Source organism: Thermobia domestica, chromosome 5 (assembly GCF_964235325.1).
Source record: "Thermobia domestica chromosome 5, izTheDome1.hap1.1, whole genome shotgun sequence".
In the NCBI taxonomy this organism is placed as follows: Eukaryota; Metazoa; Arthropoda; class Insecta; order Zygentoma; family Lepismatidae; genus Thermobia; species Thermobia domestica.
In genome coordinates, this window is record NC_137458.1 from 95,860,532 (window position 1) to 95,887,154 (window position 26,623).

General features: G+C 36.2%; 1 protein-coding gene across 1 annotated transcript in view; it reads left to right on the forward strand.

The window, feature by feature from the left end:
• Window positions 1–26,623, forward strand: part of Gpa2 (Glycoprotein hormone alpha 2) — a 304,617-nt gene that overhangs the window by 239,697 nt on the left and 38,297 nt on the right. Inside the window, exon 2 of the mRNA XM_081757056.1 lies at window positions 1,059–1,194. Coding sequence (XP_081613182.1) covers window positions 1,089–1,194 — 106 coding nt within the window. The 5' untranslated portion in view covers window positions 1,059–1,088. The remainder of the gene's footprint in view (window positions 1–1,058; window positions 1,195–26,623) is intronic.

The following is a 26,623-nucleotide window of genomic DNA, read 5'->3' on the forward strand; positions in this document are numbered from 1 at the left end:
CTCTCTGTCCATTTTCTCTTCTCCATTTTCCTCCAACACCACATTTCGAAGCTCTCTAAATATTTCTTTTCTAACTTCTAGTCTCTGAACCATACAGCCCAACACTCCATATATCCCACCAGACCAACTTAATTTCAAGTCCAACATTGAGCCCGCTAGGTAAGAGTGATCTTTTCTTGTTGAATGTTTCTTTGGCTATGGCTATTTTTGACCTTATCTCTGGTGTTGTGAGCGTCTCTCCTCAAAATACTTCCCTGATCCTTGAAATGATAGACCACTTCAAGTTCTCTTTGTGGTACTGTGACCCGTAAGGGCACGTTGCCACGGGATATTTTCACGACTTTCAATTTTTCGATGTTGATTTCAATTTCATATAGTTTCCTAGTGTCAATTATTTTGTTAATCGTCTCCTGTGGTCCTTCTTCGGTTAAAAACTGTATTGTGTGCATACAGTATATTGCATGAAATTTATGTTTCGTAATTTATGTTCTTTAAGATAATGATGTATTATTTGTCTTATATTGAATTTCAAAGCTGAATTTATACATAACGTATCAATATTTCATTCGATTTGATACCACGTTAACAATCAAACTTGGTTTGTTATCGAATCTGGACATGTATAATTGTCACAAATGTCTGTCGTCAAGTACTTCTTGCACTGTTATCTTCGATAGCAAAACATGAGAAATCTCCATTGCATATTCAAATTTTCTTCCGGTACACCATTCGAAAATAGTTGCTTTATACTGCTTCTATTTGTTAGAAAAACTTTAATGCATATATGTATATGTACATACCATATACACAAGGCATGCAATAAACACGTCACTTGACATTAAGTAGGGAGACAATATTTCATTAAAACTTGGTTTCTTTCTACTGGAGCAATGGTAGTAATAACAATAGGCTATTGACAAAAGAAAGGAAGGGGAAAACAAGCAAATTTGGTATTAGCAGAGGCTGGTATACATAGTGTGTTGGTAAACATTGACAAGAACAGATGAAAAGAAGTGTTTGTGTAACTGACAGAGATTTTTTCTAAACCTTTCTTTCAGGGTCCCTCATTCTGCCTTCTTTCTGTCATTATGTCAAGTGCAAGCGTCAGGCTTTTGAAATCATTAATGGTGCTTATTGCTGTGTCCTCTTGTTTAGCCAAACATGCGTGGGAGAAACCTGGATGCTACAAAGTCGGTGAGTAGTTTTTCTCAATAAAATTACATATTTTTCTTTGCATATGCTATGGGGATATTGTTATACCTAGAAATGTCATGCATTTTCCCCATATATGAACTAGTTAATCAAAGTTGGTCAAAATAACTAAACTGACTGAATTTACCAAATTGTTCAAAATGTGCCTTGTGACAATATATACAGTACAAACACGTTATGTAATGGGGTGTTGAGAGACACGATGTACACCTGCATTATACGCTTAATGCGCTGTAATGAAACTTAATATTATGTGGTAGTTAAGAGAAATTTTCACAATTTTATTAATTTAACATTAATGCAGAAATTTTCACAATTTTAGTAATTCAACATTAATGCAGAAATTTTCACAATTTTAGTAATTCAACATTAATTCAGAAATTTTCACAATTTTAGTAATTCAACATTAATGCAGAAATTTTCACAATTTTAGTAATTCAACATTAATTCAGAAATTTTCACAATTTTATTAATTTAACATTAATGCAGAAATTTTCACAATTTTATTAATTCAACATTAATGCAGAAATTTTCACAATTTTAGTAATTTAACATTAATGCATTATACTGTACTGTAATGAATTTTAATGAAGCATATTATATTTATATCCTAAGACTTCAACGAAAATAACTAATTTATTCTGACGAACTTGATGAAAGCGTTTCTTTAAGATATAGGGATTAATGGCAGAAATGCAGCAGTCTGCCTAGCGTTTCACACTAGTCACTGTTCTCAATTTACTTAACTTCTGCACATTTCGGTAACTTGTATCTGCGGTGCAGAAATGTTCGCTGTTCATCAGTATCATTTGCTGGCAATTGTTCTTAACTGTTCTTTTATTGTATATTTTTCTCTCAATACTTGAAGCCATTGTTATCTCGATTGATACCTAGGCAAGCATAATCACAACCAGGGCCGGATCCAGGATTGTCTGAGGCGGGGGGGTGCACCAATAACTAACAAAATAACCAATCATACTGAAACTCTTCAAAGTGACATGTGATAATATTTTTTACCCCTGACAACACTGAGGCATTGAACGGAGGAAAGTATTTTAAAGAGGGTCACAAGTGGAATGCCGGACAAAAATGTCCTTCTCTCCTCTTGCCTTCTGTTTTCTTCGCTACTTGACAAATGCTGTATTATTTTGCTTGGTGAATCCTTTTCCTTCAACCTTCAGAAAATCAACTTAAACTATTGGTTTTACAAACTTCTGCTTTCTTTAAAGCCCCAAACGGAAACATCATGGCAGAGATTTTGGGATATGTTGGTATTTTCACTGCTAGCTTTTCATTTTAGATAGTGTATATTTACAACGAAGGGGGGTGCACGTGCACCTTTGCACCCCCTAAATCCGGCCCTGATCACAACTATAACATTTACAAATTGTAGATCGGGCAGTTTTCATGCTTAAGATGACAGAGATTACTTAATACTTATATAAAACAATTCTCGTTGTCAAAGATATTAGAAGCTCGAACTACACTACACGCATAAGGAAGTAGTTAGACATGGGAGGGCATGTTTGTACCAGCGACATCACTGATTCCGAAATGATTTGAGGCGCAATATAACGGTTTTTTGCTGTTCTGAAATTAAATTTAGTTTTGCACCCCAGAAACATACATATTTTGGACTTTCTTTTTAATTAAATGGTGAATTTTATTGAAAGCTCATCAATGACTCAATATGATCATTTCTTACTTTTAGGGATGTACATTTCAAAGGTGTCCAAACTCATGAGGTCGGCGCTCACGAGTTCGGTACTCTCGCTCACTCGACCTCAACCTCACGGAATGAACGTGAGGTCAGACTGTTGATGTGAGCGTAAAGTCGAGTGAGTGTGAGGTCGAAATGAGTTTGTGAGCGTGAGGTTGAGTGAGGTTGGATCAAAGTAAACACCAGGCTCTTCCAATAGCAGGGAGAAATATATTGTAATTCGAAAAGCCTGCAGACTTTTTGTTCTCTACACAAAAGCTTTTTTTTCTCTATCTGAAGATAACACCTGCAGTGAAACGACCATGGGTAAGCAGGGAGTATCTGCTACCTTTGCTATTTGGTCTGCTACCTTTTTGTTTTCATTGGCCAACTTGGGATAGAAGTTTTAGTTTCTTTGTCATCAGGTATTTCTTAGAAGCAAGTAGAAAATAATCATGGAATGTCTTGATGTTTTGTCAGGCACACTGGCACCGCACAGTGGAGTATTTGGCATCGAAACCCGGTCAAGAATATTCATCATTTAGTATCGTAAAATACCCGATTAAATTAAATTATTTGGTATTTACCTACATTTTTAAAGTTACATTACCGCCAAAACTGGTTTGAATATTTTCCTTTGTCCCTTTAACTATAGTTTTCTCTTGTGATTTCGCTTGCCATTGTTTAATAGAGATTCTGCAGGCTAAGTCAGTGTTTCATAGGGGAATTTTGAATCTTGGGCTAGCAGTTAACCACATAAGAATTGCAGCCATCCCCCGCCCTCGGCCGAGGGGAGCTCATCTTTCCAACTGCTTGGGCGCAATTTCCCCCCGAATATGCTATTCGCCCCCAAAACAGAGGACAATGAGGCACAACCAATACCTACAAGTTCTTCAAGAACAACTGCTTTCCCAGGCTGAACTCTGGTTTGATGACGTACAATTCACCTTTATGCATGATGGAGCCCAATGCCACCGAGCCAAAGCTGTGACAAAAATCTTCGAGGATAACGAAATTAGTGTTCTTCCGTGGTCAGGCACTTGTCCTGATATGAACCCGATTGAAAACTTTTGGAGCTTCATGAAAGAAAAGCTAGAGAAGAAACATATTAGAACCAAACTTCAATTGATCAAGGAGATTAACAATTTGTATCAAAATGCTAAATTGAATTGCTGAATTGATGCTGAATTGAAGGCAAAATGTGCTAAACTCGTACATAGGATGCCACAAAGGATAAAAGACTTAATAAAGAATAAGGTATTTCATAAGAAACATTAATATTTGTGTGAAAAATAATTTTCTTGTAAGTATTCCATTTCATTTTTTGTTTCCAATTTGGATATACACACTTTATAGTGATTATATGTGAATGTTACGCACGCATTTGTTTAATTGATATTGAAAAGCATTTGCCACACGCACTAGAAATTAGGACAGAGTTACAAAGTAGTAATTTGGACTAAGTTCGTACGTATTTTCTCACGTAATATTGTAAGAACAGTAAAATATTCAGAAACTGAATGTTGAGTCTAATAATTTGAACACGTCTGTATAACATAATATGAGCAGAGTGAACATCCACATTTTAATTCCGTTAACACGTTTAATAGATCTGGATTTCATCTTTACAAAAAGTATGATTGTCTTTCTTCTCCAATGGCTCAGGTTTTATAACAGTTAACTGTTTTATTTTTAAATATATGTTAAAATTTCTTAAAAGTAATAGACAGGAAATTGGTTTCTGAAATAAAAGTAACATAGTAAATAATGATAAAAAACATTTTATCTGCAATAGATTTTAACAGCATGGAAATTAGAGATTATTATTATTATTATTATTATTATTATTATTATTATTATTATTATTATTATTATTATTATTATTATGCGTTGTTAAGCGAGAATTATTTAATATAAATATAAAAACACATTATATAAGCTTCTTTTCCTCTAATCCAGATTTGATACCTTCGACTTAACATGAATGAGCAATGATGGCTTTCCTCACTACAAAATGTATTGTTTAGCTGTCAGTCTACTGATCTCATACATTGGCATCATACTTTACTTCTACTTTTAAACCTGATATTAAATTTACTTGTTTAAATTGTTCTGTACACTGATACGATGCAGAACATTGAACGTTCGTGCGTTGAGAGAAATAGTCTATAGTGAAAAATCTATTTCCAGTGCATGATGCGTCATAACTTGGTTTCGGGTGATCGCAATTGATAAGCAATGATTTCCAAAATTAAGAGCAAAATGTATTTTAGAAACAGTAGTAAAATAGAACAAGGACCTCTTAGGGAACAAGCTCGTGAAATTGCGTACAGATTTCACAATTATTTGAAAAAAAATAGCTTAAAATTCCTGCTTCAATCCTGGATCCCATTGAATGTGTGGCGTGGTTTTCTCAGGGTTTTGCTTTCCTTCCATCCGCACTTTTAATTTAATTTATTATTTCTTTATCGTCTCATTTCATTTACCAGTTTCCTTTAGCCTAAGGAGATGATTGTAGGACGTTAAGCGTACATCTTTTATCTTTTTAAATGTTGTGTAGACTAAGAATTCACAGTTGTAATAACTGAAAGTAGTATCTATTGCTTCTTACTTCCGCCACCGCACTAAGAGAAAGAGAGAAATTTTTCTTTCAACGGTTGTGCACAAAGGGAGATCTATAAGTTGTAGTTGATGTGAAGTTGATTCCTGATATCAAGATAAGATAGAAAGTATAGACCAACCTGGGTGCACAAATGCTTCCTTTCGGAGTTATAGGCTGCCAAAAACATGTAAAAATGAACTTTAAAAATCCCTAGATCCAATACTATGGGCCCCAGCAAATGAAATTTTGTAGTAGACAAACACCGTGTGTGTGGGTTTTCTCGGTGTTCTCCCCTTTTTACCCACTTTCTTCATTCCACCATTTCATTCATTTCTCATCATCACCGTCTCCTTCAGCTTGGCCGGCATAACCGTGGAACGTAAAGCTCAAAGATTTCATTTTCATTTTTCAATACTATGGGACCTATTGTATTCGGGTAAAAACTTTACGTAGGAACTAATATATGCGCTATCCAAAAATACATGTTCCATAAGTTTAAGGGAATCATACAACAATTTTTATAGGGGCTTTTAATTTGAAGTACTCAGCAACTACCTCTATAAAAATTATTGCGAAAGTACCGCAAGATTATGAAACATGTACTTTTGGATAGCACATATACTAATTCCTAAGTAAAGTTTTGACCCGACTACGGTAGGTCCCATAATTTTGCAGCTATGGAGCTTTAAAGTTAGTTTTTCCATGTTTTCGGCAGCCTATAACTCCGAAAGGAATCATTTGCACACCCAGATTGGTCTATACCTTTGTTCTTATTTTGGTTTCAGGAATCACCTCTCAAATGTTGTCAGTGTTGTTTTGAAACCCCTGTATTTATTAAATATAAACGGTTAGAACTTTTAAAATTAAAGATGGTTTTAAATAGTGCTGTCGAATTTTTGTGACATTTGTGGTTTCTGGTTTTTGAGACCGAAACCGCAAATGCGGTTTTCAAAACCGAAACCGCAAATACGGTTTTCGAAATCGAAATCGCAAAGACGGTTTTCGAAATCGAAACCGCAAAAGCTCCTTTCGAAAGCTAAAGCCGCCCGAAACCGTGTTTGCGGATTTATAAGCGAAACCATGTTTGTCCTTTTCAAAGCAGAAACAATGTTTGCTGTTTTTAATTACACCTTTTAACAATTGTGAAATCATCTATCATTCGTGACAATTGTATTGATTTATATGTGTGTTTTAACTCTTTTTTATTTGCTCCAAGACTATTATGGTAATATGTGCAGCACTGTGCGAAAGGTGCGTTATCGGAACTCGAGATATTCGAACATAAAGTGACCACGGAAACAAAAAGGACCCCATTTGATTTTTACATATTTTGTAAACTAGACTAAAATGAGCAATAATCTGAAGGAATTTTGACATTTCGACTTCCCGAGCTCGAGATACTAGAACTTATACAGTAGTTTTATATACTATTATAAAAGTAACGAAGAAAGTTCTGTCGCTTTTTGACCTATCACCTTAGAGCATAGATATGTCACCTAAGACGTACCTGGAAGATCAAAAATATTACACATCAGTATCAACGACCTTTTGCCAACGTTCGGGATGAGCATGGATTCCTTCGCGGTAGAACTTGGTTTGCCGTGAAGCGAAGAAGGTATCAAGTGAATTTTGCACCTCTACTACAGAGTTGAACTGGAGTTCTCTAAGGTGAGTGTCCATGGAATGGAACAGGTGATAATCGGACGGTGCAATATTCAGGGAGTATTTCGGATGCAATAGTGTTTCCCATCCAAGGCGTAGGATGGTGTCGCGGGTCATTCTAACCATGTGGGGCTTAGCGCTGTCCCGTAACGGGAGAATCCCTTAGCGATTGAGAAGTGCTGGCTCCAGGGTTTTGAGTTTTTCTTGAACACGGCTCAACTGCTGACAGTAGACAGTTGCATTGATGTTCTGCTCTGACCAGCCGGTAGCAGTTCCCAACGCACGATGTCTCGAGCAGTCTACCAAACACACAGGAGGACCTTCTGTTTCATTGCTGGTTTCAGCTGTTTTGGAACCGGTTCATGGAATTTTAACCAACGATGACGACGCCGTGGAGCTTCGTACAGGACCCACTTCTCATCACATGTCAACATCCTGTCCAGAAATGGCTCCTTCCTCAGACGAGACAGCAAAGAAACACAGGTGTCTGCTTCTAGCCCGTAGTAAAATTATGTGGGACCCATAGACCCAAATTGTAGTGCTTCCCAAGTTGATGGAGGTGCTGCCGAATGGTTTCTCTACTCACATTTAATTGTAGCCCCAGTTACTCACATGTTTGTCCACTGTTTGCCTCAATTGGTACCTGAAGATCTTCATTTTGTACATGTGTTGGTCTTCCGGCACGTAGTACGTATTTCGTGAGTGTTTCGTCACCGTCCTTAAACTTGCTAAACCACCCTTGCATTGTCTGCGTAATCACCATAACCTCACGAAAGGCATGAGATATCTTCCGCCCCGCGATAGTGGCGTTTGACCCAAATTTGAACTCGTACAGCGTACAAGCCCTTATGACTCTCTGTGGAGGTTCCATATTCACTCTGTCCTTACATAAGTTCATGTTGTAACTGAACTGCCACAACCAGGTAGAACGTTGGATATAGCCACACCAACAACTGATCTTCGACTTATCTCCATTCGCATTCAACTCACGATGTGAGGGCCAATTGAACACAGATCTCCACAAAAAGCGACAGAACTTTCTTGGTTACCTTTATATATCTCACAGGACATAATATGTTTCGTATAGAGAATATTGTGTTTTTTTTTTCATATAAATACATAGCGTCTATATTAAACTTTAAGCTTTAATATCTTGAGTTCCGGAAGTCGGAATGTCAAAACTCCTTCAGATTCGTGTTTCTCGTAGTCTAATTTACAAAACATATAAAAATAAGGTAGGGTCCAATTTGCTTCCTTGGTCATTTTATGTTCGAATATCTCAAGTTCCGAAATTCGGAATGTCAAAATTCCTTCAGATTCGTGTTCCGCGTACTCTAATTTACAAAATATATAAAAATAAGGTGGTGTCCGATTTGCTTCCCTGCAGCCTAGTTTTCAAACGAAACAGTTTTCCAGAGTGCACATTTTGCTTCAAACTGAGTTCTACCCTGGGTAACAAACGTAAATTCGCTTCTATAAGAGTCTTTAAAGTTACACTTGAAATTGTCGTTCGGCAATCTTGTAGCTTATGAAGGCATGCATAATTCAAGTATGTTTGTCACAACATCTACCAACGAATATTCATTCGTATAGAACCTCCAATGAATTACATTAAAAACACATGAACTACACAAAGAAAACCATTGTGCATTAGAGTAGATCTCGTATTAGCAAATGACCCTGGATACACGCACTGCTCAGATCGCCCACAGCCTGAGCATGAGTGCATATTCAAATTTAACTCAATCGCGATTGAGATTGTCAGAGGTGTAGCGGTTTTTGTTGAATATACCAACACTTTATCAACTAAGTCGTCTTAGATTTTTTTCCAATTCCAAAAAGCCAAAAAGCGGGTGGTCAGTGTTTCTTCCAGACAGGTTTTTGAGGGACACTGGTCCCCGGAGCTCTGAGAGTCCCCCCAGACGAGACCAAAATAATAAGTCTATAATATAATAGTAAATAAAATAATACCAGCAGTGCCCCCGGAATACTAGTGTGTCCCCTGGAACATTTTTTTCTGAAAGTACGACTGGGGGTGGTTTTTCGTAATTAAGATACGTTTAAACGGGGGACGAATATAGAACCTGAAAATTGGGTGGTGCCCGCTAAAATCGGATAATATGGCAACCCTAAGCTAAATAGAAAATAAGGTATATCCCTATTTAAGATTACTACACATGCAACTCATGAAATTCAATTTCAAATCTCATCCACTTACACTAGGATCTTTTATATAATTACTCTTTCCCCTTGTTTTTAAAAATAGTACTCCTACTCTTTCTTTTGTTAACAAAATGCACCACTTCCCTTTCTTTAAAAAAAGAAAAAAAGAAAAGAAGAAAGAAAATCTAGATCGTAATACACAATTTTATTGTTGATTTGTTGCCACTCCGATAAATGTGAATGTTGTGGTTTTGCATATGTTGATTGGTTTCTTATCGCAAGTTGCAGATACCTGCACTAGTTTATACGTGAAGGAAACACCAATCATGTTTTATTCTGTATGTTTTTACTTCCCAATAACGATAGCTGTGCCTCTTTGTGAGAAATTGAAACATTTTTTTATTTTGCCAATTGTAAAAATATACTAAACAAGAATTTCCATACACTTTAAGACATTTCAAGAAAAAATACCTTCTTTCCCCTCTGCAAATTTTGAGCATTTTTTCCCTACGCCGAGGGGAATTTCCCTCCATCTGGCAACTGTGAGCCGAAGTGGGGAAAGATTCTTTGCTGTTTTCTCGTCGTTACTTGATATTTGTGCTGTCGAATTTTTGTGACATTTGCGGTTTTCGTTTTTTGAGAAATCCGGTTTTCTAAAAACAGAAAACTGCAAATGCGGTTTTCGAAACCGAAACCGGAAAAGCAGTTTTTAAAACCGAAACCGCAAATGCGTTTTTTAAAACCGAAACCGCAAAAGCGGTTTTGAAAACCAACATTTGGGTTTTATGAAATTTCACTTTTTTCAAAAACTGGTTTTCGTTTTTTTTCAAAAACCGATTTCGAAAGTACTAGTTTTAACCTATAGTATACAGAAGGCCTAAGATCGGAGGAAACAACTATGTTAAAGGACATTGATTATAGCATCTAAAGGCGGTGATCCGAGTTCTCTTTAAACGCTGTTAGCAAATGAGAGGGTTGTGATATTGCTGGACAACGAGAAATATCTTTCACTTGCGCACGCTGTACTGCGTCTCAAAAGTCACACACATATCCTCCACCTAGTAAGTTTGTGGTGCACAACATTGCATACGTGGGTTTTACTCGGGGTACTTCCGTTTCCTCCTACATTATTTTCCTCCAATTCTTCCACTATCATTCATTTGCCTTAATCATCCGTCTCCCTTAGCCTAATGGATATAATGGTGGGACTTAATTTCAGTTTCAGTTTCAGTTACCTCCCTTACGGGAGATTTATATAAAGGAAGTCTCGGCCTTAGAGCCCTGTAGACTGCTTCACTAATGTTGTTTTAATTGAAAATTGTTTGAAATAAGGTTGTGTGTTAAGATGGCTCGTTCCAAAATGGCCGCATTAGCCTGTTTTAATTATAATTGTTTTTCACACTGTTAATGTAATAAGGAAGAATAAGCGGCGCATGAACATATTGAAATTGAATCACAGTATATTAAAATTGTAATAAATAACAAAATTGTCAAAAATATTGAAATGTAAATAGTAAAAATTGAATAAAAAGTGAGAGCAAAACTCTCCAATATTTAGTGTTTACAGCGCCATCTCTTATCCTACCCTGGTGGGACTTAAACAGCGTTGCCAGACTCACAGCCCGGAATTATTCCAAAACCTGATCAAAATTATGCTAGATCCTCATAATTACTAATTCAGGAGTTTTAAAAGAAAAAAAAATCGAAGTTGAGATACGATAACATAACTTAAAATACGCAGAGCGCAAGAATGCGTGGATAGAACTCAATACTTCACGCATCAAAGCTTTAACTCAACTAAACTAGTACAGTCGTTGCCAGACTCAATGGCATATGTATCATATAAATGAATACAAAGTGTATGTTTACATATTTTGAAAGAAAATTACCTCGCAGCATTAGCGGAGTTGAGAACTGTCTGCTAGGGGGCAGATTTTTTGGTCAGTCTGGGACCTTTCATTTCAGGAATAAAGATGGTCATGAAGTCAGAAATAAAGATGGTGAAGTTGTCAAAAAGTTGAGGGGAGAATGGCCCCCATAGCTCCGCCCATGCCTCGCAGTTAGAGGATTAGAAAACCCTGAGTGGAGCCACACATACACAAAAAAAGCCCAAAGCCGTTTCTAACTTACTTCGGAAAATGAGACTGCCTGTATGGTTTACCGACTGTATGAATCAATGGGAGAGGATACATTTCTGACGTTCTTTTGCTTCCCACGACCAACTTCTTTCTCATCTCCAGGTTTTGCGGCTTTTTGATAAACTTGCTGAAATTATGCTAGATTTGGGCAGGATGCTAAAAGCAAGATGCTAGATGCTAAAGACATGCAAATTATGCTAGATCTAGCATCATTATGCTAGATCTGGCAACGCTGGACTTAAACAGCAGAGTTTCGTTTAATTATCTTGTAAAGTCACATACCTTTACCACACGGCAACGCCACGTGATATAGTCTTCGTTTCACTCATCTAGCGTTACCCCACACGCCACCGATTGTCTCCCACGCTTTAGTTTGTAAACAGCATTAATGAATTTATACTTTTTCATTTTCCGCTTTTAAAACTAGTTATTAGCTCCAAATTGTTTAAATCATCTGATCGTTTCAAAATATTAACCACATGTTGATTCTACATAATTATTTTTTAAAATAATCTTCTTTTCTCTATAAAAGTTTTCAATAAATAGAATTATTTCTCTGTGAATACGAACAGCTGCATTTAATACTATTTAATCACTATCTGTAGTGAACATTCAATAAGATGAGTTGTATATATCGATATTAAAATTTCCATGTGTGGAGACCAAAGTGTATATATTGTTTGTTATAATTGGTAAATTCACAGTAATTAATCTTCCTTGTAAAGCCGTGTCACAGGAAGTTTAAATAACTAAAAACAAAAATAAGTTAATGATTGTACCAAAGCTGTTTTTGTTTTTTAATTTAACGATTTATCAACTGTGTAGATTAAAATAAATTGAGTTATTTTAGCTAGAGTCCTGGCATTTTCCTATTTTCAAAATAACTCCAGAACAAAGGCAAGCTTAAGAATTTGAAAGCACATATGTCGGTCTAGGACATAGAAAGTACTTGAAACAGGAAAAAGAACAGATATCAAACTTTTTCTACCGTTTGTACCCGTTGATAAACCATTTTCAAGGATTGACTTCTCATTTAGATAATCCAGTTTAATTTGTCAATTACCGTTATACATAACGTTAACTTGAAAGTCCTTAAATAAATGTTTTAAATGAAGTATATAACAGTGTTAGAATTTTCGGGTTTTATCTAATTATGTAATACCGAATTTTGATGGACATACCTACTACTAGAGTACGTTTGTTTTATCTTGGCACACTTCCCACCAGTGCCCTTAGCTGGCTTTTAAAGATTTTCTGCTAGCACTCACGTGAACGTTTTTTTTCAATAGACGTCTTATTTAGGGTTGCCTTAGGTCAAAAATGAAGATCAGGGACGCTACTAAATTACGAGAATCTTTAGAATACTTAACTAATTTACTTTCGTCCATTAGGTAAGTTGAATTTGGGTTTAACGTCCCGTTCAGCAGTAAGGCTATATGAGACGTGGACCTACTGATTAACGTAGAATCCGAACCACATGAGCTCCCGCCGGAAATCGAACCCGGCTCTCACACGCCAAAGGCACGTACCCTAACCGCTTAGCCACGGAGGAGCTCTTTTTGTTCATTAGATAGAGTTCTTCAAGTATTACGTAATCACATTTTTGTCATTTTTTTTACCTCCTCCGTAGTTAAGCAAACCTAAGCAGATGATTTACCCCTTCCCTGATAAGAAAAAAATCTTATTTCTCAGGATCTGTTAGATTTCGTGGCATTCAGAGTCTGTTCTAGCACATTCAAGCTATGATGTTTCCTTTCACACGTTTTGTCTGTACTTGTACTTTTTTTAAAGAACGGTTAATTCATTGGCAATATGTTCTCAGCGCCGTGCCGTGAAAAGCCCGGGCTGTCTCCCCGCTCGTCACCCTCACGGCACGGTACTGTATGTTCTGGTGATGTTTGTTATCATCAAAGAACTTCTTCCGTTGAATTGTTACTTTATTTCTGTTAAGAGAATAATTATATACCTAATCCTGTGAAAAAACAAACTACAATATTACGTGTCTTTCTTCTTCGCTGAAATCCGGGACATTTAAGCGTCCCGAGAAATATTTTCGGGACGCTGGGACGCAGATCTCGATTCTGTGACAGTCCCGGATTTGCCGGGACGAATGGCAACGCTAGTCTTATTGGCTTTGTCGTGTAGGTGATATTAGTCGTCATCCAGCACATCAAATGAGGTTATTGCTATATGGTGGGTATTTGAAATGCTTAGTTGCTACATGCGAACAAGTGTGTTACAGTGATTTGTGAGTCGTGTGGCGTTTATCTCTTTCCTAGTGTATTATAGCTCACAACTTAATCATGGCGTGGCAAGAACACGTTGCAGACAGATCCATCCTTTAGGCGGGAAGCGTGCCAAGATGAAACAAACGTACTGTAACATGGAATCTAAATGCGAACGTGACTACAATCCGGGCAGTTGGCAAGTGCACAGACTACCATGCAAGATCAACCCTCACAATACAACTAATTCGTATCAGATTTTCTCGCCTTGAATAGAGAGAGTCTGATAACCACGCTATCAGCTCCAACAGAGAAGCTGACTAAAGAGATCGAAATTGCTTTCAGTTATAGTAGATCTTTGAGTACCAATTGATAGAGATATTTCAATCATGTTGCCAGAAAAACAACAAATGTGAAACTCGAGCGGTGAATCAACTTCGAATTCCTAGCATCGCAAGCAGAAAAGAATTCTTAGGTTGTAACCTTAAGAACGATTTCTTAGCGAGGATACATTGGGGAATAAGCTGAGTGAAAAACTTATCCTGATGGAAGAGAACTCACATGCTCAGAAATTCTGGCCAATTTGCTTGGATTTTTTTTCGTGACAGTAATCTAAGACAGTAATCATACTTTTTGATTCCATGTGTTGGCAAACGACGATTTTGAATGAACATGTCCATGACAAAGTTAACTCTTTACTTTGTGGATATAATTGAAGATCTTCCTTGTCTCCTCTACATTTTTAGCATTTTCCAGACATGCTGAACTCCTGTAAATAGATTTTGACTGCCGCATGTGAAGAGGCGTCGTTACTTAAAGTGGATAATGGACTACATGTCAGTAATGGACGGGATCACACACAGAAAAAGTAAATTTATTCATGTTTACTTTGTGATTAATCAATATGGGTTCATTGTTGGATATTTATCAGGCAGTTGCTGTTTCTGCTGGAGGTCACTTGGGAAGCTTTTATGTTTCTTGTTATCCTTAATGTGCTAACGTAAATTTCCTTTTGTTGTGTTGTTATTAAATAATAAGTTTTAAGGAGTTATGACAACTCCACAAGAACAAAGTTGATGTGTTTTTGAATATCACGGCACGTAGAGTCTGGTGCCGATTCAGCGTTGTTTTAGGCGAAAGTTTCAACATCAGGCTCCTACATACACGTCAATTTTAAAGTGGTACCGTGATTTTGTGGATCGTGGCTGCATATGCCATCAAAGGAAAGGTCATACTGCGAGGTGTGGCCTGAATGGGAATATCGTCTTGATGTCTGCATCGCCACTTGTAGGACCCACATTCAACGTCTATAAGATATAGTAAACATATTTCAGTTTTTGTTTCAAATGTGACAAATTTCATTTAGATACAGTTATCCAAAGCGACGTAATACCACTTTAAAGTATTCTAGTATTTTTATGGACACGTGATATATATTCAGTATATCTCTTGGTGGTAATGATGGGATTCCTTTCAGATGAAGATGTTTGCTATAAAGCGTTATACTTCAATATCTCCATTTTCGACAATCAACTTGAGATACCTTCCAAAATAAAATGAAAATACTTATGACAATAACAATGTATGATTAATTAGACAAAGCCCAAACTTATCACTAACTTTTTTAAATTTTAATTTATGTTTAAGTAAAATATTGAGCTGAAGAGAATAACGTACTTTTGCTGTGAATTCTCATGAGTAGTTTTCGAGAAAATCGAAAAAATAAACTTTCCAGTTGAGTTGATTTTGAGTTTAATGTCCCTTTCAGCAGCGAGGCTATATGAGACGGGACCTACTGATTAACATGGAATCCAAACCACATGAGCTCCCGGAATCGAAGCCGGGTCTCCCAAAAGTGAACTTTTGTAGCTCTAAAATGTATGTCAATAATAATTGACAGTTTTTAATTTGTTGGAAAAAATTTTGTACTTGCATAGTGTATATTTAGAAAAATACATTTCGCTAGGAAATTGATGTTTCTCGATGATAAAATACTTTTTACACATAAAATACTTGAAGGGAATGTTCGTCAATATAGCCAGAATTACTTAATAAAAGAGTGAGTATATATTTATGATAATATATTCACCTCATTGTAAAACCATTTCTGCTCTTCTCATGTAAATGACTAAGTCAGCAATCTTTCCTTCATTCAATCTCAACTCAGCGCTCCGTAAAGAAGAGGAAGGAGAAAGTGAATTGCTTGCTTCTCCGTTACTACCACTACAGAAAGCTATATAAGTACTTATTAAAACGAGGTCCATAATGTTAGTAAAAACAGGACACACCCGTGCTGCTGAAGTATGTTTTACACGGATTTGGAATTCTTTTTTCCAGTTAGGTTCTGTTTCTGGTTCAAACGTGTTAAATCTTGTTTAGCAGGTTTAAAATCTAATATCCGTTCGAGAACCAAGACTATACAACATTTAATCACGTGAAGTTATACCAGAAATCGAACTCAAGTCTCCGATCCGAAAGTCGTTTATTAAGCGTATAACCCAGTGATTCCCAACGTGCCAAAGGTCAATTCTAAATTTAGATACGTTAAACAAGTCATAAAATTAAAAAAAATAACCATATAGAAGTAAACCAAAACACACTCACATTCTCCGCCTACCACACATATAGGAAAGGATACATAGAAAAGGGTGACGAAGAATTTTGAATTTATAATTTTACAACTGGACTATGTTTTCCTGCTTAGAAATTATTGTAATCGTTAAAATAATACGAATTGTAACAATGGTTATAAAATCCGTAATATAACAATCTAGAAGTGATGTCGAATTATAAAAATTCGATTTGGTTCTAAAATTATAAAAATATTACACATTTTCTATGGGTATCTAATAATCAATGTAGTAATATTTAAATTGTTTTGGAAAATATACACTATTTTGTTATAAAATTCACCAAGTTTTGAAAATAAAATAAAATAAATGATTTTAGTTTAATTATTTCTGTTTCAAATACTTCTGTCCTTTTATATAGTTATTTTTTTTTACCTGCTAAGTTTTGTTAAGGTGGATTACTAGGCATTCTCGGTGCTATGCTAAACGCTGCTTGAATAGTGCAGCGTTGCCAGATAGTATCGATTGTTTACTGATGCCAGATAAAGGAAGTAATCATGGAATTCTGCTTTGATACTTATGGAGAAATTACTTTTCGACCATATCGCAATTCACAGCTAAGTTCTTCTTCTCAAACTGCAACGCTAGAATCCAAAACTTTTCTTACTGTGACTACCACAGTAAACGTACAAATTTGGCAACAACGCATTACAGCATTCTGTGCAAGTTTCTTCTTAAAATCTATTTCCTTAAATGTAAATTAATATTTAAATAAAATGTGAAACACAACACGAAAAACGGTAAAACAATATATCTATTTCGTAATAAGACCGTTACTTTAAAATACTTTACACATACAAATAAACATTTCATAAAACTAAGCACTTCTAGTAAGATCTAAGAGTAAGTGCCATCTTGTGTGCTCATTGTAAAACGAATCAAATATTTTCTTTTATTTGTTACATTTTTCGATATCAGGAGACACAACCAAAAATGAATCAGTGTCTTGTGCTGTAGCTGAAACAATACTCTATCTTATAGTATAATACAGTAAAACCTGCCTTCAACGGACCCTTTATTAAACGGAAAACTGTCTTAAAGGGAAATATTTCATGGTCCCATGGATTTTGGAGTAAAAGACATGTAAAAGTCCCTTCATTAAGCGGAAACTGTGTTATGCGGACAACGGAAAGCAAAATAAACCTTTAACGGAAAATTCTGAGTTTCAGACTACATCGTTTAGAAAATTTTTAAACATCCTGTGAGAGGATAAACATATACTGTCTGCGATAAATACTTTGTTCTTTTGTTAAATCTTTATGGGCAGTGTTGACCTTCGTCAATCACTACTCATATTCAGCTCCCACAATTTTTCGCTAGTCCTACGTAGCATGTCAGCTGTCAGCCTTCTTTGTAGGCATACTTCTGTTCCGCTTGTGTAGCAACTAGCGACAGCCAACAAAAATGAGAAGAAAACTGACAAAACAAAGTTCTGGAAAAAAGGAATTGAGGTAAAGCAGAAGTTATATATCTCCATCACGTGTCGTGAAAACAAGGAGGAAAGAGTTCAGAGGACTTTCAAAATTCCAGAGAAAGCTTTTCTGTGTCCTGAAGTATACCGCAGCCAAGTAGTAGCAATGTATGCAAAAAATCCTGCTTGACTATTGGGAAAAATAAAGGAAAGTGTGCACAGCATATTTTGTGTTTATTTTAAGTTTTTTTGGGTATTAATCCGTAGAAGGAAAAAGTACTGTAATTGAACAAGTTGCGTACATCAATATATTTTCTCATTATGTCCGTTATAAGCATATATATTTTTTTTAACGGAAAGGTCTATCTCCATTAAGCGGAAACCTGTCTTTAACGGAAATTTTTGCGAGTCCCGCTCGATTCCGCTGAAGACAGGTTTCACTGTATTTATAATATGTAACGTTTCATTGCGCAGAAGTTAAGGGAATGAGCTAAAATATGTACTGACTTCCGGGTGGTGATCCACCTTAAATTTATTTATTTCAATCACAAATAATTCGATTAAAATGCGTATTGAAAGTTAAAAAAAATGGCTGAGTGGGACATCATATTTTTAGCAAAGTCATAGGAAACAAAGAGAGAGAGATTGGGGACTATTCCTACAGCCAGAAGCCAGCTGAGCTGTAGATACAGCGCGATCGGGTCTAATGCTGAATACCTGTGCCTTCCTCAAGACTTTCTTTATTAAATGCCTTGCCACTGCTAATACGGTACCTATTACTTAGCGGTGAACTTTCACACAGCATTACATATTAGTTATATTTATCAGAACAGATCATCAAGTTCGTGAACGTTATTTATATCAAAAGAATTCAAGGTACAACAGAACAGAAATAAAATAATATCTGAGATGTAAAAACTGGAACCATTGAAAATCATTGTTTCCTCTATCTCCCGTAAAAGAAGTCCTGACTAAGTGCTGCCTGCCTGACTAATCAACGCCCAGGCCAAACTCTTAAGTTAGGGATTTGAAATTTGGAGGTGACATAAGATTACTGACGTAAGATTCCACTAAGGAAGTATGTTTGGAATTATAGGAATAAGCTTCAAAGAAAGCAAATGATTTTAATCGCAAATGATAATCTAGAAATTCTTGCAAAAGTTACCTTGATCTTAGCTATTTCAAACAAAGATGGTCCATACTGAGAAGTCGCAAAGACCACATACGGAATCTGATAATTTTGAATAAATTTATTGATAAATGTTTTAAAAATTAAATTCAGTCCTTCACAATAACTGATTTCAACTTTTGTGTCATTGGAAAGTTCTAAAAAATGATGTTTTGTAAATATTGAGTTTATTTTTCCGAAAGTCATCTTTAGTCGTCTTTTTGTAAGGTGGGACGAACTGAATCCTTTCTGCCTGAGCCTGACTGGTTTTAACCAAATGTAATAAGAGTAATAGTTAAGCCTTAAACAAAGCACAAGCGATTTTAATTAAAATCCGACAATATTTCCTAAATATATCAGGGAATGTTTTTCTAACATGGAGACAAATAAGTCAATCCCCTTTAATGTGGTCGATTTCAAACCCTAAGGAGTAGGGATGATTGAGAAGCCCTAAGAATTTAAACGATGCCTTTATTAAAATGTATTGTGGGCACTTGATTTATTATAAATAACTGGATAATAAGCTATACCTGCCTTTAGACACAAAATACCTGTTACATTCCTTCAATGTAATCGCCTCCCATCTCTTTAATCTTTTGCCATATGGGTGGAAGGCACCGTACACCGTCAGCGCGTTAATCTTTGTCAATGTCCAATAAGGGCCGCCAAATACTACGGATGATGGATTTTATTGTCATAGTGTTTCCCGCGAAGCAGGTTGTTTATTTTGGCGAGAAGGTTGTCACAAATCCCCTGAAAACATTGTTGTGCCCAGCGCCCACGTGTCACTTCAATCTTGATCCACTGAAGTCGTTCATATTTCCATAACAATATAATGTTGTTATGGTGCTTCCATTTTCCTCCTCCCCTACTTTACGGCACTGCTGCTTCTGACTGAATAACACACAATCGTTACCACTAATCACACTTCATGGGCACATATTCCGTTATCAGCTATGGAACTCTTGTGGTGCTGAGAATATTGCTGTTACTACTTTTTATCCAACTTATGTACGTTAAGTTTTATTAAACTTTCAATTTTAGATGTAATTTATCTTGACTTATGACTTTGGCTTGAAGCCTTTCTTTTTGAATTCATAAAGAAAGCGCCTATTAAGCTGAAGATCACCATGTTAGGAATATGTGAGTCACCGTTAGGAATATGTGAGTCATTGTTAAGAAAATGCGAGTCACTGTTAGGAATATGTGAGTCGCTGTTAGGAAAATGTGAGTCACTGTTAGGAATATGTGAGTCACTGTTAGGAATATTGTCCTACCGTTGGGAATATTTATGTCAACGTTACGAGAAGACAAACATTAATGCATTCAGTATATTACAGTGACGTTTAAGGTGTGTCCTCCTTTTCACAATATAAAATGAAAGTTGGGCGACGTTGTCTAATAACTTTGTTCCTGGATTAGGAGAAAGCAATTTCAAAGGTACCCCTTAAGATAAATGAGGAGTTTGTTTACAAAAGGTACTATATACATTTTTTTCAGAATTGGAAATTTTATTGGGAACAAAAAGGTTAGTGGTACTTGTGCATAAACATGATAATTTGTGCCTAAAAGCTCTGAAAACGTGTTAAAAAACGAACTTCAGAAACACATTTTTCCCATATGTACTATATCCTGAAATTATTATTTTTCAAAATATACTATATCCTTTCTTCATTCCATAGTGTACTGTATCTAGTATTGTCTTAATATGTATGAAAGTGTTGGAAATGATAGGAGAAGAAAGGAGTACATTGAATAATATTTCGAAAAGACAAGGTAGGATTATTGAACTCACTATCAAGCATGGAGGAATCATGTTAGTAGCTACAGAGGGAATTGCAGAAGAAAATATACCTTGAGGAAGGTCACGATCAAAATATATGGACCAAATAACAAGATGTAGTTAAAAAAAAACTAGAAAGAAATGAAAAATCTCGCTCAGGATAGGGAAGGATGGAAAGCTGCGTTAAATCAATCAAGATATTGCTAACCCGAGATGATGATATCTCTGAGTATTAGGTTTAGATACTTTTGATTATAAAAGTATATCTCGAGTATATGGCCAATTGCTTCAACAGCTTTTCCGCAAATGACGCCCTGCCTGGAAAACGTGTTGATCATAGTTTGTGTATAGCCAAACTTCCAGTTTGAATATGAATTTACTTGGTTTTCCTTCTTTATTCATGCCCAAATTACAATAATAACCAATAGATTTCTTATTTAATTCTCGAAGATCTTTCTGCTGCTCTAATAGTTAGATCATGTATCTTTGGGGCACGTGATACCAGGTTCGATTCCTGTTGGACAACATTAAAATTTGAACGCATTACGGTTCGGATTCCATCTCATTTAGCCTTATTTCTGAAGATGGACGCTAAACTATAACAAACAAAAGTCTTAATTCTCAAAGAACACACACATATACACTAAGTTTAATTAAAGCCGAATTAATTTTAGGGAAGTTTTCGCATATACATGCGTATAATGTAGAGTGATAGAAGCACACTTATACGCTTACTTCAACATTTCTTCCTTTCGGTAAAAAGAACTGAAATCGTAAACATTCTCTTAATTATTAATTTTTTATTTTGACATTGAGCTAGTATTCTTTGATCAAAAGTTACAATGATAAGGAGATGATTATCTATATGTGTATACTCCTATAAGGAAAAACAACATATATATATATAGTTATCGGCCAATTATAAGGCCAGCAGGAAAAAAAAAAACCTTGTTCTGTTTCTTGTGGAAAGCTATTCGGCATTTTTTTCATTTTCTATTTCCGTTAGAATCTCATTAGTTGGATGCTAAAAGGAAAGAACTCTATTGCCTCTTTTTCCAACTCTGAATTTCTGTGTGTTTCCCCATTCGGGAAAATTGCTCTCTGAACAAAAATTCTTTGTCGATAGCTTTGGTTGCTTTTAGCGAGAATGGCAGAAGTAGTTAGTGCTTGTTACATATTGTTATTTATTCCTAATGAGCCTTGTGTTCTTAGGTCACAAAAGAAATTACAAAACAACCCTGTTGTTAGTAAATATCTGCTAGGTACGTGTACAACATTACACTATCAAACCTAAGGGGACAGATACACTGTGTATGTACACACACGTGACTTTACATAGTTATTCTAATTTCAAAATTACTTCTTTTCATATTTTGTGGTTGTTGAATGAACGTGGATGAAAAAGAAGATAAGCATTTTGAATTTAAAGGATAATCGTATAACTTCAATGTTGTTTTATGTGATCTGGCAATAGTGTGGTAATCTGTCAAGACTGTAAACAGTGTACCGTAAAGCACAGCGAATAAGAAGGCGGGAATAGCAGGTTAGCTGAAGTGTAACCACAGAGACCGTGGTGTAACTAGCTTAGTAAATATTAAAGAATAAACTGTTCTTGTTGATAAAAGAAAAAGCATGACCAACCATTCGTATGTAAAGAACATAAAAATGTAATACAACCAAGCATTTGAGGGAAACTTCCTCTGTTGAAGTAGGGTCAGAAGGTTTGTATCCAAGGCTTCGTGCACGCCCACGCCCACGCATCATCTCTCACCACCTTCCCCTGTGGCTACTTTGTAATCTTGAAGTGATGTCGAAGAAGCATAAAAACAAAGCAACTTTCTTAATGCTGAAGAATAACGCGCTCTCATTTGGGCGGAAGACATGAGTTTCATTCAAGTTGACAGGATATTTGGTTTTTATGTTACGTTTTAAAGGTGTCGGATTATGTCTGCTGTAGACCAGGATTGAAAATGAGACAAACTCTGTAAATAAACGAATTAAAGAAAACAAACTTCTGAGTTCTAGACTGTTTTATGTAAACAAATTTCACAGCTTACGAAGGCAAAGCAACTTAGTATTTTTTTAAAAATAGCATCACAGAAAAGATTAGTATTTATCAGTGTATAGCGCGTTATTTGTTATTTTTAATGTTCTAAATACAGTAATTAAACTAATATAAATTGCAAACATTAAGAACGAATGCCACGAAATAACTTTTGGAAGATAATTGAAGAGTAATTGTATATAAAACGACCTCTTCAGAAATTAGTCCGGTGGGTTTGGAGTTAAGCTTTAAAAAAAATAATTCAGAATAACTGGATGCAATATCCGAACCGATCATCTCGAAATTATCAGACGACAGCAATATCTATTCAAGTATTTGCTGTAATGTAAGTGATTCTATTCTGAATATATTTAATAATCATTATTATTATTGTCATCATCATCATCATCATCCTGAACATCTGACGCTGTCAATCATTGTACAAGTTGAGAACCTTCTTCTATTGCACAACTGTTTTCCCCAATCCGTGATGAAATCTCCCTACCCGAAGCAACAAAAGTCCTCTTCGGGTGCGGGACACTTGTCCGGAATGACAGTCGCCCGGACAGTTGTCCTAGACCCAACGACCTGGGATGAATCACAATTTTTCCATGTGACATTTGCTCGGAAAGAGACTTTAAGACGACAAATGTCGTTTCCAGAGAACATCACGCGGAGGTAATTTCTCTTCGTCCCCCATATATTTTGTTTTTCACTTTCCAAAGATCGACATTTTTTTCATGCTTCTAGTTCCAGCGGAGACCACCTTTTTCAGTTTCTTTTTGTTTCAATAGAAACTCGTCCATTTTTATGTGTTATATACAAATTTACAAACAAATTTACATTACTCTAACTTCTGAATATAAACAATTGTTTTCAGAAATTTCTTTAGACGTCCATCATTTTCAAGTTTACACAAAGCCTCACTAATAATCTGATCAGTCATAATTGGAAGCTTCTCTTGACGTCAAGATTGAGAGTTACCCTGTCGTAAGTGTGGCCATGGTATTCAGAGTCTTCTCGGAGTGTATTCACTAACGAGTATACATTCGGATGAGCCCTTGAAAACAAACTGTTCAACCTCCTGTTCCAACCTCCCGAAACCTTGTTGGTTCGGTGGTGTCTACCAGCACAATTCCACATACATCTTGAAATGCTTGTTTTCAAGGCACTGATCGACGAAGTAATCTTAGAAGCATCGTAAACTTTCATTTTCTGATGCTTCTTCCTGAATGCATAACCAGCCATCGTCAATGAGGTGTAATGATACATGAGCTAGTGCAGCACACATTCGAACGTGTAGGCGAACTTCTGCACTTTCCTTGTACTGAGTCACTAGATCGAGTTCATGTACTTTTCTACACACACACTCGTTGAAATGATAGTTGCAACCGGATATCGTTGCTGCTGAGAACAAAGAGTTTATTGATTGAATGACTGCAATTTCAAAATCCATTCATGGGATTCCAGCTAGGCACGTGGCTCTTGATAGCTGCAAAGAGTCTATCGCAGATCTGACGTTTCATGTTTGGTAAAAGGGCGCAACCAACAGGGATGCCATTAGTTTCTTTCAAAGGACCTCCCAGATCAGCATGAATGCAGAAAAGTTGTCCAAACTGCTTACTGGAGCTTTTAATGTCCCATCAACAAAAAAGACGATGATGATGCTAAGGCTGCTCTTCCTGTGGTGCTGGAAAGCACAAGTATCCTATTCTGAGGTCCAAATATTTAATCGTGAAGAAGAAAATTTCCTCCGTCGTTCATTGTCAAGAACTGTTCTAGTATACAGATATCTGCTGAGATATCGGGTACAGATACTGTTTCTAAATATTTCCTCATAACACGATGCAATGACTGCTTGGCGCTTGTTTGCTTGGGCATCCCCGTTACAAATTCGTACCCTCGATTAAAAAATTGCCCAACTTCTGTGTAGATTTTGGAAGTAGAGTAATCCATCTCCCTCGCTCGTTTCTTGGCTTTAGCCATTTGCTTTCTAATGTCATTTCCAGCAACGTCACAAATATGACACAAATATGACATGGATCGCCTGAATCAGCACTGTTTTGAGTTGAAACTCGTTCCATACATTTTGTCTTCCTAAAACTCACACAGCGCCAATAAGTTACATTTCCTTGTTGGTGTAGTCAACAATATATTGTTATCCATGGAATATTAACAGATGCTTACCCTTGATGGTTTCCATCAACTCCATGAAAGCTGTAACGAAACAAACAAACTTCCTTTCAATTTCCAGATATGTAATGTATTACTGTAATAAGTCTGTAATATGAGGTTATTTTATATTAAAATTTGTATAATTGTCCCTAAAATTGGGCTAAATTCACACAAGTTACCCTTTTCCAGGACAAGTTCTTGATCAGTTCCAATGGTCTATCAGGCTTTTCAACAATGGTTATATTAAAAACTGATGAGAATTGAAATTATTTGAAACTCTTCTAAATTTTCTAAAACATATCTAAAAAAATTACAAATACTATCAGACAAAACACTCCATCCACAATACCATTGGACTGTTACCCTCTTCCAGGGCAAATCCTTGGTCAATTCTAATGGTCTGCTAGGCTTTTCAATAATAACACACACAAGCATACACGCAGCAGCAGCTGATAATAATAAGGATACTCACAACTAAAGCTGGATTTCTACTTCGAAAACCAACGGCTACTTCTAGTATACTTAGAACACGAAGTAATTGATGAAGTCCTAAACTTCTATATCCTCTCAGAGCCAGATCACAACTGATGCACAGAGCTCCTGTCACACGCCTTTTAATACATACTATTAGAGGAATTTGATTGGCTACCAGTTTACCATTCAGCGGCCAGCATTCGCTCACGCATGCGCAATGTAACGCTAGATAGCATGCACAATGTAACGCTAGATAGAATACATAGAAATTCAGAGGAAGCCATAAACACTGGCAGGAGAAAATAAAGCCGACAGTCAACTTAATTTTTTTCTAAAACTTTTCAGCTAATGGTTTTTAAATAAATGCAAATTATAAAAAAAGATTTTTTAAATACACAAGCTTATTTGAACGTATTATAAATTTTAACTCTTCTTTCCCTAGCTTGCGTGCAAGTGTCATCATCGAAAATTAAGGAGGCTTACGTCATTGACCTTTCCGGGCAACTGCCACTAAATTCTTTTCCGTGCAAATGTCACTCCGGGCAAGTGTCATAAACTCATCCTCTCCATGTATCTCTGATCTTGCTTAATGTGAATTACAATTGTGGCCCCGTGTAACGTAGTCGCTAACGCTCTCGCCTTCGGCACGAGCGGTCCTGGGTTTGATTCCCAGTGGGGGCACTCGGTCGAAAAAGTGTAAAAACTTTTCCAGGTCAGTCATCCTGAGTGAGGTTTTCCTGGGTTTTCCTCACTCACGCCAGACAAATGCCAGGATGGTACCTTCCATACAGGTCCCAAGACGCTTCCATTCTTTCTCCCCTTTCCTCAGATAGTGTGATCGCCGAGGGACGCCATCCCTCATACGTGACGGGATAACATGATCATAGATACCGAAACCCCAGAAATCTAGTTTCTAATCCTGAATTACAATTATTTTTGCAGTACTATTTTCCCCTAGTGTATTGAAAATCATCCAGGAGAACTTTTTAGAAATCACCACATTCTTAACCACTTCGTATTGAATTCGAGTTTTTCCATAGTCTTTCTTTCTTATTTGTACCACTGATTTTTATGGAGAATTACTTTTCTGTTCTGTTTGAGTTGAACCGGGATTTTAATGATTCGATTTTGCTGATTTACTCTTCGAATCTATTTAAATGTCCTTTGTTTCTAGAAAATTATGTTTTGTTATTCATTATTTTAAAATTTAAAGATCGAATTCAATTTAAGTAACATT